The sequence below is a fragment of the Cryptomeria japonica genome, chromosome 9, assembly GCF_030272615.1.
Source record: "Cryptomeria japonica chromosome 9, Sugi_1.0, whole genome shotgun sequence".
Classification (NCBI taxonomy): domain Eukaryota; kingdom Viridiplantae; phylum Streptophyta; class Pinopsida; order Cupressales; family Cupressaceae; genus Cryptomeria; species Cryptomeria japonica.
Window position 1 is genome coordinate 568,150,134 of NC_081413.1, and position 13,001 is coordinate 568,163,134.

The window sequence follows — 13,001 nt, forward strand, 5'->3', positions numbered from 1 at the left end:
GCTATGAATCCATTTGCTAGTGCCACCTTAAATCCCTCAAATTCTTGGGTCTTTATCTTTCTTCTAGTCACTAGTTCTTTGCTAATAAAATTGTGGGAGGCCCCACTGTTGACCAAAGCAACTACCTTTTGTCCTTTAAGTGTGCCTTTAAGTTTGAGGGGCATATGCCCATAATTCTGAAAGATGGTTGCTAGAATAACAGGTTCAGTGTCACTGAATTTTGCCTTTTAGCTCGGATTTTCCTCCGTTTCATCAACAAACTCCCTTTCTAAGTGGTCTACTTGTATCTTTTTACATTGGTGATTTCTTTCCCGGGTTCTTTACATTTGAAACATTAGTTCTTCCTTCTTAAATCCTCACATTGTTTCTTAAATTCTCCATTTTTACGAATATAAATTCTCCATTTTTACGAATATGGCCCTTTTCCCATGGTTCTTTACAATAATGGCAAGGTCTTTTATTGTGATGCTCTTTCCTATATTTGTCTCCCCTATACAAATTCTTTGAATGTGCATTAGATGGAAAAGAATTAGATTTCTCCCTGGATGAGGGAGTATCAAACTATCTTGCTTTCAAAATTGCCTCCTCTAGATTGCTAGGATCCATGGCACTTACTATACTACGGATTGAGTCTTTTAACCCCTCTACAAAGAGGTAGGTAAGCCTAACCTGTGAAATTTCTGGTACCATTACTGCTAACTTTTGAAATTCAGTGGCAAATTCTTCTACAGTCCCCTCTTGCTTCAATCAGGTTAGCTCCTTAAAGTACCACTGTGGGTGATTTTGATCAAACCTTTTGATAATTTTCTGAGTAAATTCTTCACAGGAGGTGATGTTCTGATGGCCTAAGGTGATGAAATGGTGCCACCAATCATGGGCAGCTCCCATGAGGTGTAATACTGCGAATTTGATTGCATTCTCTTCCGTCATGGCAAGTATCAAGTTTTGGATCCATGACTGGGCAGAAAATTTCCCTGAGCCATCAAAGTTGGGAATAGTAATTTTGATTATTCTTTCCTTAAGATCCTTATCCCCATGTTTTTTCCTTTTTTGGGGAATAGTTCTTAACTTAGCCTCATGGTAGTCTCCGAAAGATGCATTTGCCTTTAATTCAGGGTCTAACCTCGAATATGCCCTTAAGATTTCATCTACATTATCCAAGGGGAAATATTTTCTTCTTCCCCTTCTTCCCTACGCTCTTCTCTTGGTAGAAAAGGTTGGTCTTGTGGGCCTTATGTTTGAAATGTCATTAACGTGATTATTTTCTGAATGATTGAATTTTGTGTCCCTACCATTAATCTGGGTGGGTCTAGAATTATTGCTGCTTAAAGTTTGAAGTGTTTGGAGGAGTAATTGATTGGTTTTCTCATTATGCTCTATGAGGGCTTGGGTAGTGTTGGCTGTTTGCTCTATGAATGCTCTTAGATCATTGCTCAACTCTTCACTCATTTTGCTTCCGCGTCTATGCATTAACAACTCCTACAGGGTAGCAGGAAGGTTGCTCTGATACCACTTGTAATGTCCCCTACTAAATATATATGCACAAATATGTTTGACTGAATTAACAAATAGGAAAATAAATCATAAACAGAGAAATAACTTACCAAAAAGGATTTTTCTGTTAAATCCTATAAGACACATCTACTCATAAATCATTACATACACAGCAGTTTTGAAGTTATACAATTGTATGTTAAAGGATTGTAAGCATAATTCATTTTATTATATGATTTGGAAACAACGTATGACCAGGTTTGCCCAACCTCCCATTCTGAGCCCAAAAGCGGTCATCCAGCCATTTTGGCCCTGGCAGCAGATTAATCACCCACCAAAGTGGCCTACTCATTATGATGCGGGTCTTATCCCCTTGTATACCTTATTTCATAATTAATTAATTTCCTTATTCCAGGGAGCCAGTGGATGTAGTGGTGGATTATTTCAGCCAAACCCAAGACCAATAGTGGTCACCTACCCTCCTGGCCCACTGATTTATTACGATTCGGTAGGTGGACTACTTGGGTGGACAGTATCCCCTCTACAAATCCCTTTACCTCCCTGGAATAATATCCATTTAAGTGTAGATTAATAAGTTCATTGTAAATGTAGTTTATTATTTCTATTTACTGTTATTAATATAGAATTGTACAACGTGTTTAGTCTGGATTGATATAATTAACCTGTTAGTATTACATCAGTTCATAACTTACATTATCCTTTTATGTAATTTTTATGATTATTCTAACAGATAACCAGAATATGAATTCATTAGAAAACTTGCTGTGCTATTATGTGATTTATTTCATTATCAATCATTATACGTATCATCAAATTCACAACATACTGTATGATACGGCATATCACATAGCAGATTGTTACAGACTTATTAGCTGTGTGAAAATGGTTTACACCCGTATCATATTGTGACTGTTTTTAAATTCTAATACACGTATTACTCTTCTTGCATTGTTAAACAACAGTTACCACCATTCTTTGGGATGATAAAGACATACCTGAAGCATCTCCTCCCTTTATAAACTCCAATGATTTCTGCTGGCGATGACTTTTCTTCCCGTGATCTCCTCTTATTAATCTCTCTGCCCCTGTGGGATGCCACCATGCACCCATAAATATCCCATGGGGATAGGAAATACAAAGTCACATCCACCATTTGCTGACTGTTGCCTAGGTTACGTCCTTTAGAAATGGGGTAATACCCCATTCGATTTACTTAGGAATTAAGCACCATTAATATTAACAGTCATTTATTAATATTTGCCATCAATTTAGTTGTTAATAGTGATTAATATTAATTAGAGTCTAAGTAAATATTTGTTTTGTTATTATCTAATCAGTACAGGAACAGTTTGAATTAATGATCAATGGTAAAGAATTAATGGAAAAAAAGATCAGAACCAATATCTGAATTATGATTAAAATCGTAATACATGAATATATGTTTATTTGGTACATTTATTATTGGGCCGTGACATCATCACACATCAGTTGCTTTGTTTAGGACTTTTTCGAGGAAAGAATTCCTCATGCCTGTGGATACCAGATTTGCCAACTACTTTATTTTGTTGGAAAGGATAATTGAGGTGCAAGAGAAACTACAATCAATGGTGGTTAATTCAGAGTGGGGTACATGGACGGAGGCAAACACAACTAAAGGAAAACGTGTCAAACAAAAAATCCTCAACAATAATTGGTGGTCCACGATGAGGTAAGACATTTATTATTTATTAGTTTAAGCAGTGCTGATTTTTAGTATTAAACTTCTGATTTTATTATTAACTAATACATTCATGATTTTAGTATTAAATTTCTAATTTTGTTTCTAAGTTTCTAACTTGTAAATTTATTAAATTATTTTCATTCTTTGCAGATATATTTTCTCCATTTTCTCACCTATTGTGCGGGTAATAAGATATGCTAATACAAACTCTCATGGACTTGGAGAGATTAATGAAACATTTGATAGCATGCTTGGATAGATGAGGCAAGCAATTCATAGTAGGGACCTAATTTGGTATTTTATGTAAATGATGTTCAATTCTCAATCCAATATGCAAGTTATATTCTAGTTTATATTTTCTTGATCTATGTATTATCTATTTTATATGATAAATCCGACATCTTCTTTTCTATGGCAGGTGAGAGGAGCATTTATTGATTTCGATGTCCTTCTCACAAATGCCGATTGATATGTATATGCAAGCAGGGAGGATCAAGCAATGCCTTGACCGGTCATGTCTTTTAGACATGACTGATCAAGACATTGCTTGATCGTACCCTTTGGCTTATCGCTGTAATTACAATCGGTGTATGTTTAACAAACCGATACCAATCGGTGTATACTTAACTTAACAGCCCGATAACAATCGGTGTGTATTTACCTTGCCACCCAATACCAATCGGTGTATACTTAACCCGATATCAATCAGCGCATGTTTAAATTAACACCCAATACCAATCAGTGTTTAGTTAATCCGATAATCATTATTGTTCACTGTTAAATATATTAACCAATATAAATTGGAATACATGTGTTAGCCCGATTAATAGTCGGTGATCACAGTTAATAAGACAAACCGATATTAATTGGGATTCATACATTAGAATATAAATCGATATTAATCGGTATGCTATAGGATGATTATCGATAGTTAAGCATTGATCGAACTAAGTAGATTGAACATATACGAATGAAGAATGGTCATCAAATGAAGGATTAATAGCTTGAAGTTTTTCACCATAATTTATCGATAGGATAAATGATTGAATGAGAGACTTCATTTATCTCTCATTCAATCATTTATCTTACCGAAGCTATCATGCATTAACATTTTATGAGGAGCACATTAGGCCCATTGTGACACCAACGTGGGACACTATGAACACCCCACTTCATATGAGTGCCTACACTCGAAATCCTGAATGGTATGCTGCAAGACCTGAGAAAGTGCCTCCATGTGATAATGAAGAGGTGAAAGAAGGCTTGATGAGGGCCCTTGCAAAAATGTATGCCAAGGAGGCCCCTAGCAAAATTAGAGCACAGTGGCTAGACTTTGTGAATCTTCTTGACCCAACATTTAGTAGACTAAAGGTGAGGATGGACAGAGCTACATTAGCTCAATTCAACCCCATTGGATGGACATGGCATGGCAAGGATGCACCAGAGTTGAGGATGCTTGTCACTCGTCTTCTTTCACAAGTTGCTAGTTCCTCTACTACAAGGAAGAATTGGTCTACATATAGCTTCATTTAATCAGTCTAGAGGAATAGGCTTACCTCTTTACAATTAGAGAAGCCGGTGATTGTGCATAGTGCCTTGCAGCTTCAAGATCAACAGACACCTGAGGATCATCAAACTCCAACTGCACGTTGGTATGTTGATCATGAAGATACTACACAAGTTGATGAGGAGGTGGCACATGATGCATCACTTGGGGTTCCCCTGGATGAGACAGACTCTCATAGTGGCAGTGACTCAAACTCTGATTTTGACACAGTGTTAGGGGAGGCTCATTAGGGACAACTGCATATTAATATTTCTATATATTTGTCATTTTGTAGTTGAAATTTGCAGCCTTTGAACATTTTGATGTAATTTTTAATATAATATGGCAAGTGTTTTGTCAATGAATGCAATTAAATTTGGTTAAAACTTCATTTGTTTGTCGCTTTCTATGAAATGAAAATATCAATTGAACTCCAATGTTACGTGTTAAGGATCTATAATGTATATGATGATTGCCTTATGAATGCTATAGTTCGAATATTTTCATTTTTTACATTTTTTTAATTTTCACTTTTTTTAACAGCAGTCCCATATCATCCATTTAAAAATGGCTCCCTCCCGTCCCCGTCCCCAACATGCATCCCCCCATCCCACTCACATCCCCTAAACGCAGGGTAACATGGCATTAATTTGAAACCCTCCCTCTAACTGAAATTGTAAGCCCTCTCAATCTAGAATTTGTTAAGCTTAAAAATTTAAATATAATTTTTCCAAATAGAATTGAGGAACTATTAAATAAAAATAATACCCAAAATTTCTGCCCTACCAAAAAATGGTATTTTTGACCTGCAGACCATCAGCAAATAAAAAACCCCCTTGCATAAATTTTAATAACTGCAATTTTTATGAGGAAAGCTACACAATTTCATGCCCAAAAAATTGCTGCAAGTAATTAAAATTTCTGATCTGCACTTTTTTACATGCCCTAATCATTTAGGACTATTTTTCACATCTCATGCCCTGGTCACCATTAGGAAATCATTTGCCCTAAATTTGTGATATGTTGTAGGAAAAACATGAGAAAAAGTATGCATCTTTGTAGTTTTTTTCTAGGAAATTTTCTGCCTTTTCGAACTGCAACTTTTAGTAGATGAATCACCCACAATTTTGAGCTAACAATTGCCTGCAATTTTCAGTTAACTATTGCCTTCAATTTTCAGCCAACAATTGACCACAATCTTGCTAATTTTTTACCACAATTTTTACTATTTTCAGTCACACAACTATAAACCCCAGCCACAATTCCTTATCTGTAACCCACTTTTTTTGTTGGATTTTTTTAGATATTTCTGCTCCACTATTTTTCACCTTCTACGACCCACAATTTTGACTGATTTTCTGCCCACAGTTGTGCCTTGACCAAATTGATGACATCAACCCATGATCAAAACTTCTTCCCAAATTTCCTTGCAGGAACAAATCCTAACGTAGAACTCTAATACCAATGTTAGAAAATGCAAATAAACAAGATGAGAGAAGTTTGCTAGGAATAACTTCACAAAATATAGATTTAGAGAAGTACTATTACATCTACCATATTAAATGGTACAATAACCATATTAAATGACTATCAACAAACTCATGATGACCTACACAGTACACCTAACCACACTTATTACATGCACTATTAAATTATTATACAAATATCTACCTATCTAATGATTATTGTCAACTATGACTCTTGTGCTAGTATGCATGGAAGTAATGAAGGGTTTGAATGCCGCAAATCCAAAATTCGCAAATGCACGGAAGACATTCATACAATCGTTGGTTGGAAACAAACACCCATATGAGGACTACTTTGGCCAAGACAAGTAACTATTCTAAAACAAATTATGTATTCTGCGATGATCATGAGGGAGAACCTCATCAAAGAGTTGCACAATGGTGAATTGAGAATTCACTTCGGATCAAACAAGATGCAAGCCCTATTAGAGAAGAGATACTTGTAACTTGACTTACACAAAGATGTGTGCAAATTTGTTGAGAGATATAAAATGTGTCAACCAACAAAATGCCATGGCATAGAGCACAAGGTTGTATAAGCCATCACTGGTGTGAATAGACCTTAGGAGGAATTGTCCATGGACTTCATCCTTGGATTGTCATGAACACAGAGATAATGACTAATTTTTTGAAATTGTTGACAAATTCTCAAAGATGACTCATTTCATGCCTTATAGGCAAACAAATTATGTGAAAAGAGAATTGAATCTTCAACAAAATAGTACAATTGCCTGGTTTTCCCAAAGAACATTACTTTAGACCAAATGACCAAGTTCTTTAGACACTTTGGTGGACACCTTAGAAGTTGGGTACAAGGTTCAAATATAGTTGTGCATACCATCTGCAAACCAAGGTTGTCGACCAAAGTTTTGGCAAATTGCTTAGATGTTTGGTTGGAGACAAGCCCACTAGATGGACATATCAAGTGAAGAGACACCATTTTAGGATGTGTATGGGACAGCTACGTTTGGTGTCATCAATTTTTGAGGACAAAAGTTGAGACATATGTTAGCACAAAGGCTGAAGATTTCACATTGCATATGTAAGAGGTACATACACAAGTCAAGAAGCAAATAGAGGAGATTAGCATCAACTAGAAAGCACAAATGGAAGTGCACAAGAGGGAGAAGACTGACTTGGAGAGTTGGTCATGGTGCATTGAGGAAAGAGCAACTGCCTAAGGAACCTATATTAAATTAAAGCCCAATAAAATTTGCCCATCTAAACTATCACATAAATTTAAAGAAAGTACATATGAAATTGAGTTCTTAGAACCAATAGATATTTCCCTAGTATTCAATGTATGCGATCTTTATGCCTATCCTATAAATGGTGAACCAAGGAGTATGGCACAAGTGTAGGATAATTTAGATTGGAAGAAGTAGATTCCTAAAAAGCAACAAGATGAAATTTAAAATAAATTCAATACCTAGCCAACTTGACCCTAGATAGGTACATTCAGCGGTCAATTTGTACAGAATAAATTCAAAATCCCGCCCTTATTCATGCAAATAACCTCCTTAAACCCGTTCAGAAATGAGAAAGGCCCTAGGTCGGCTCTAGTTGAAAGCAAAATTCAAATTCAAATTCAAATTCTGGATGGGTTTAAGGAGTGTAATGTGGCAGTTGGATGCATGGAGGAAAGAAGTGAACTCATTAAGATGAAGGGCAAAATCTATGAAATCAAGGTGTAAGAGGCTTGGGGCAAACATGATCAAGAAAAGATAGCTTCAGAAGAGTTAAGCAAAGTTAACTTGATCACTAAAATGATGCAATTTGGGAATATGCCTCTATCATCATCACAACAAGTTTGAAGATGTTGAGCATCAAGAGATATTGCTCAACCACATACACTTGCAATGATCTACAAAGAATAGACTGAGGTGGCATCTTCATCATCATTCAACGGGCTAGTTGAACAACTCACCGAGTTTTCGGCAAGTTTTATAAAACTCGCAACTATTTTTCTTTGGCGAGTTTTTTTGACTTTAACTCGTCAGAAAAACTCACAGCTGCATTAAAAAAAAAGGCCCAAACATGTCAAAAAATTATCGATTTTTCTTTTTTTTCAAGTCAATCTTATTCTCTTCATCAAAATATATACATGAAATAAAACATTTAAGTATATATTTCATATATATATTGGTAGGATGTTTAAGAGTGGTTTCAAATCTCTAGGAGTTATAGTGCGAATTCTAGGTTTTAGATGATCTTTTAAATTTTCAGACTTAGTCAAATTTCAGTAATCAATAGGCTCCTATTAGCATTCTCTCGCTCTCTCTATTTGACTCACTTTATCTGCCCTGAATTTTAGACCTATCTCTCTACCCCTCTCTTTCTCACCCTCAAACCCCCGCAAGGGGTGCTACCCTCAACCTAATTTTATTTTGCAAATGCTTGGTGGCAAAGTTGGGGTGGAAATACCCCAAATCTCAAAAAAATTGCCCTTAGAATCTTATGTCAGCCTTGTAGTTCATCCAGTTGTGAGCGCAATTGGAGCTTGTTTGAGGCCATCCACACAAAGAAGAAGAGCCAGTTAGCTCAAAAATGCTTCAATGACCTTGTCTTTGTGCAATATAATCTTTAGTTGCGCATAAGGAAGGTAGAGGAAGTACCAACTAGTCCAATTGATTTGGATGATATAGATCCTTACAATGATTGGACATCGCAAGATCAGCCTACATTGTTTACAAAGGCTGACATCAATGATTTGGAGAGGCGGGCTATGGAGGAGGTGGGGGGTGGATTTGGTTTCACATTGGATGACATTGAGGAGGATGAGGAGTCATTGCCAATGCCAGGTGTAGCTAAAGGCAGAGCTACATCCAGGATGGAGGACAAGCCACGACTTGAGCCAGACATACTGAGCAAGGAGGCATAGTCACACCCAGTGTAGACTTCTAGGACTAGACCCTCTAGTTCTACCTCTCACCTAGTTTTTATTAGAGTTGGGAAGAGAAAGATGTAATTGTAATGATGTATTTACTTTTATTTATACAAAAACTATTTACTATTTTGCTTCCAACCATCAACATTCCTCACGAGGATGCGATTTTGTACCCACTTTGCATTTAAATATACCTAGACTCAGCTTGTTTCTTTTGTGTTCTCATTTATTGACTCATTGGATGCATCTTCTCATTGAATTTTGCAAAAAAAATGCATTTCTAATTAAATTTAAGCAATTTTTTAAGTTCCCGAGGTTTTCGCCGAGTTTTTCTTGAGTATTGGCCGAGTTTTTTTTTTTGGGCCTTGGCCAGTTTTTGAATTTGGCGAGTAATTCAACTACGATTCAACCAATCAAAGGGTTCCACATCAACTTGCCTCTCTTCGATGTATCTAACTCATCTTATGCTAGCACAAACTTCGAGATACCTAACCTCATATTTCATTGGTTCACATTCAAAGATGAACATGTGTCCAAATCTTAAAATTATTTCATTGGCTAAAATGGAGTTTGTTGTAACAAACCCTAATTAGGGTTTCCATCTTGTAATCTCAACCATTGATAGTGAATCAATCTGAGCCATTCATTGTAAAGAGCTATCTATATAAGGCTCAAATCTCTCATTTGTAAAGGTTAACAAGAGAAGAGTAATAGTGGAGCAATAGATAATAGTTCATAGATAGCAATCAATACTTAGCAATTAGAATAGAAGTTAGATTAGGAGAAGGAAAAGATTGTTGCCAAGACTTCCTTGTAAGAAGGATGTTAATTTCATTGAAGCTATGGTGGATTTGATGTGTTATTTCAATAAGTTGCATGGTCTCTACTTCTTATTTGCTTTCATGTTGATTAGATGGATGAAAGGAATAGTGAATGAGTGATGGTGAAATTCGTTTATCCATACCACTAGCGATTTGCTAATTGTAAGTTTGCCTTGTGTGGTCAACTGGAATCCTTAAATGAGCTTAACTTTAATTGATATTCATACCTTGATGGTATCCTTGTTGTTAATAGTGATTAGAACATCACATGCTTACCTTAGAAGATCGCACTAGCTTTGTGAAGTTGTTCGTTGATGGTGAAGCAGAGCTTAGTTGAATTTCACCCAATTGTTCATTGTCTCTTGCATTCTTAGGAGTAGCGTAGTCTTCTTAAACCCTATCCTTTTGCCCTTTTTAATCAAGTTAATTTCCACATTCCAGCAACATCCAAATGTTCAACATTCAAGTACTCAACGTAAGTCCCCTTTGTGATTCCAGCAAATCACATCACAACCATTGAGCTATCCATACATCAAGACCTAGCTATAGAAACCTTGAAGTCATCTCAGTTGATCATATAATTCAGCATCCAAGAAGATTTTGATCAAGAGAGGATAGAATACCTTTGGTATTTTATTCTGTGTTAAAGGTGTCTAAAAAACATATCAACAATACCCATGCCAAACTTTTGTGTATGGCCTTTTTGTTCATCCAAATCAAATTGGTAACCAAAAAAATTCTGAATACCTGAAAGGTTTTTTTTCCTCATATTTATGTTTTTACGACTCTCCACGACAAAATTCCAACATTAAAGTGCATGTTCATCTTTTCAGTCAGTCTCGAATCACTCAAACTTATAATTTTATCCAACATTGGTGCAACATAAACAAGCACTAGGGATTAAGGTTTGCATACTTGAAGGCGCTTCCAATAATGTCCGAGCAGCAATTTGCAGCCTGTTCCACTAGAGAAATTTGACCTCTAATCCAGGCATTAAAATCCGCAAATACTCTCCTAACACAAAATGGTATTCATATTCAGAGTTCTCAGTGCTGGGTTTAAATCCTTTGCTTGATTTTACAAAAAGGAAATTCCCCCTCCAACATAGGGTTCCAGTTGGAGAAGGTTTGCGAGTTCCAGTATTGCTTGGGTTTTTCTTTCTAGACACTTAAATTTTCTGCTGACCTCTCAGATAGCAATGCTTAAGATTCACATTTTCCATTGCATTACTTTTGTGAAATCTGAAGCTTCTCTTCAGATAAGAAATCTGGTAGGGTCTTCGTGCCTTCTCCATTTCCGTGCAGTGTATCCTTCTTTCTTGGTTGTCATGTTGGTACTTTGGTAAATGTGAGCTTGTTCAACTTTCGCCTCGGGATCGTTGGGTATGGTTCTTTCCATGGTGCCTAGAACTTATTATTAAAAAAAAAAATTGCATTACCCCTTTCTAGTGTCACTTAACATTTGATTAATTAGAAACTTAGACCCTTTCTTTTTTGGCTCGCCTCCTTTTTCTGGGCCTGTATACCTTCTTTTGAAGCATTTATTGTATGCTCCTTATGACCCTTTCCCAGGATCATGAGCTTCGTATCACTCCCCGCCAATGTTGTTTTCTAATTTTGCAATTAGAACGTTTTAACAAAAATCGATGTCTTTCTCAATGTAGACTACCACCTAGAAAGTGGAAGGGATACTTCTGCAATCTATTTTAGAACGCAATTGACTTTTATTCTAATAGATGTGCCATGGTGACAGCAACCCACCTACATTGGTCTAGAAAGCTGAACAGAATTGCTCGTATACTGAAACTATATATAGGAATAAGGAATATCTTCGTCGTGTAAAGAACAGATAAAAGGTAAAGTGGATTCGTATCAAACAGCACCAAGAGAATTAGGCGCTGATGTACCTGTGCATAACCAAAAAAACTGACAACTGAAGTTGGCGATTGCTCAGCGTGATATAACATTTAATATAAATGGTTAAAAAGGTGAAGATTAGTTTTTTGGATCACTCTCTTGACAGATATTGATTTGACGTGTGACATTTTTCTTGTATAAGACATTACTAAGAGGAAAGTCGTCCTATTCAGCTTATATCATTATAAGCCCTCGGAATTCGGAAACATCTCTGTAATAAGCCCTAAGATTTTCAGGGTTTAAGTTACAATACAAGTAATAAGTACTGAGTGAAAATAAAAAAGGTCTATACCTCCTCTTTCATCTGATTAAGTCGCTCCGCTCGCCAGACAGGATCCCACCATCGCTGCTGCCCACCCCTTCCTCCGCCTCTGCTTCCCTGTTGCCCCCCTACTGCCCCTCCTCTGCCTCGCTGGTGCCCCTCTCTTCCTCTTCCTCTGCCTCGCTGCTGAGAATTAGGTCCCCATCTTCCTCCTCCTCTTCCTCTTCCCGACATGCTGCTCTGTATTTTTCTCCAGTGCCCAACAAAATGTTTTTGCACGACCTGTATTTTTACTTCCACAGTCAAAACTTTATATGCAAACATATGAGCGCAGCTAAACCTTAAATGGCCACCAGTTCAACAGAACATAAATCCCACTTGCAACGGTCTATTCAAAAATCATAGACAACCAGTTGCAACTGAGGTGCAATGGTTGTCTATGGAAAATTCAGTGCAATTTTGTAGTGTAGAAGACCTAGTCTTTTTATTTATTAATTTTGATATTTAAAATATAATGTAATGAAAAAGCTTTGAATATGGAATTATTATTTTTATAGATTATGTTTGTATTATGTAAGCTTTGAATATGGAATTATTATTTTTATAGATTATGTTTGTATTATGTAGTTTATAATCATTTGAAATAATGTTGTGTAATCATTTTAGTTTTGTTTGAAATGTCAAATGATTTTAGAATGAGCTTCTTTTGCTTGTTTCTTTTATTTTAGAGTTGAAGAAAAATAGAAAGTTAGTGTATGTTAAGCAATGGAAGTAATGACAAAAATGTTGGCATTATAACAGACAATAA

General features: G+C 36.2%; 1 protein-coding gene across 1 annotated transcript in view; it reads right to left on the reverse strand.

The window, feature by feature from the left end:
- The window catches only part of LOC131051274 (DExH-box ATP-dependent RNA helicase DExH1), a 108,981-nt gene extending 96,333 nt beyond the window's left edge, over positions 1-12,648 (reverse strand). The window contains exon 1 of the mRNA XM_057985706.2: positions 12,224-12,648. Within this exon, the coding sequence (XP_057841689.1) occupies positions 12,224-12,517 (294 nt within the window). The 5' untranslated portion in view covers positions 12,518-12,648. The remainder of the gene's footprint in view (positions 1-12,223) is intronic.
- Between the last annotated feature and the right edge of the window lie 353 nt (positions 12,649-13,001).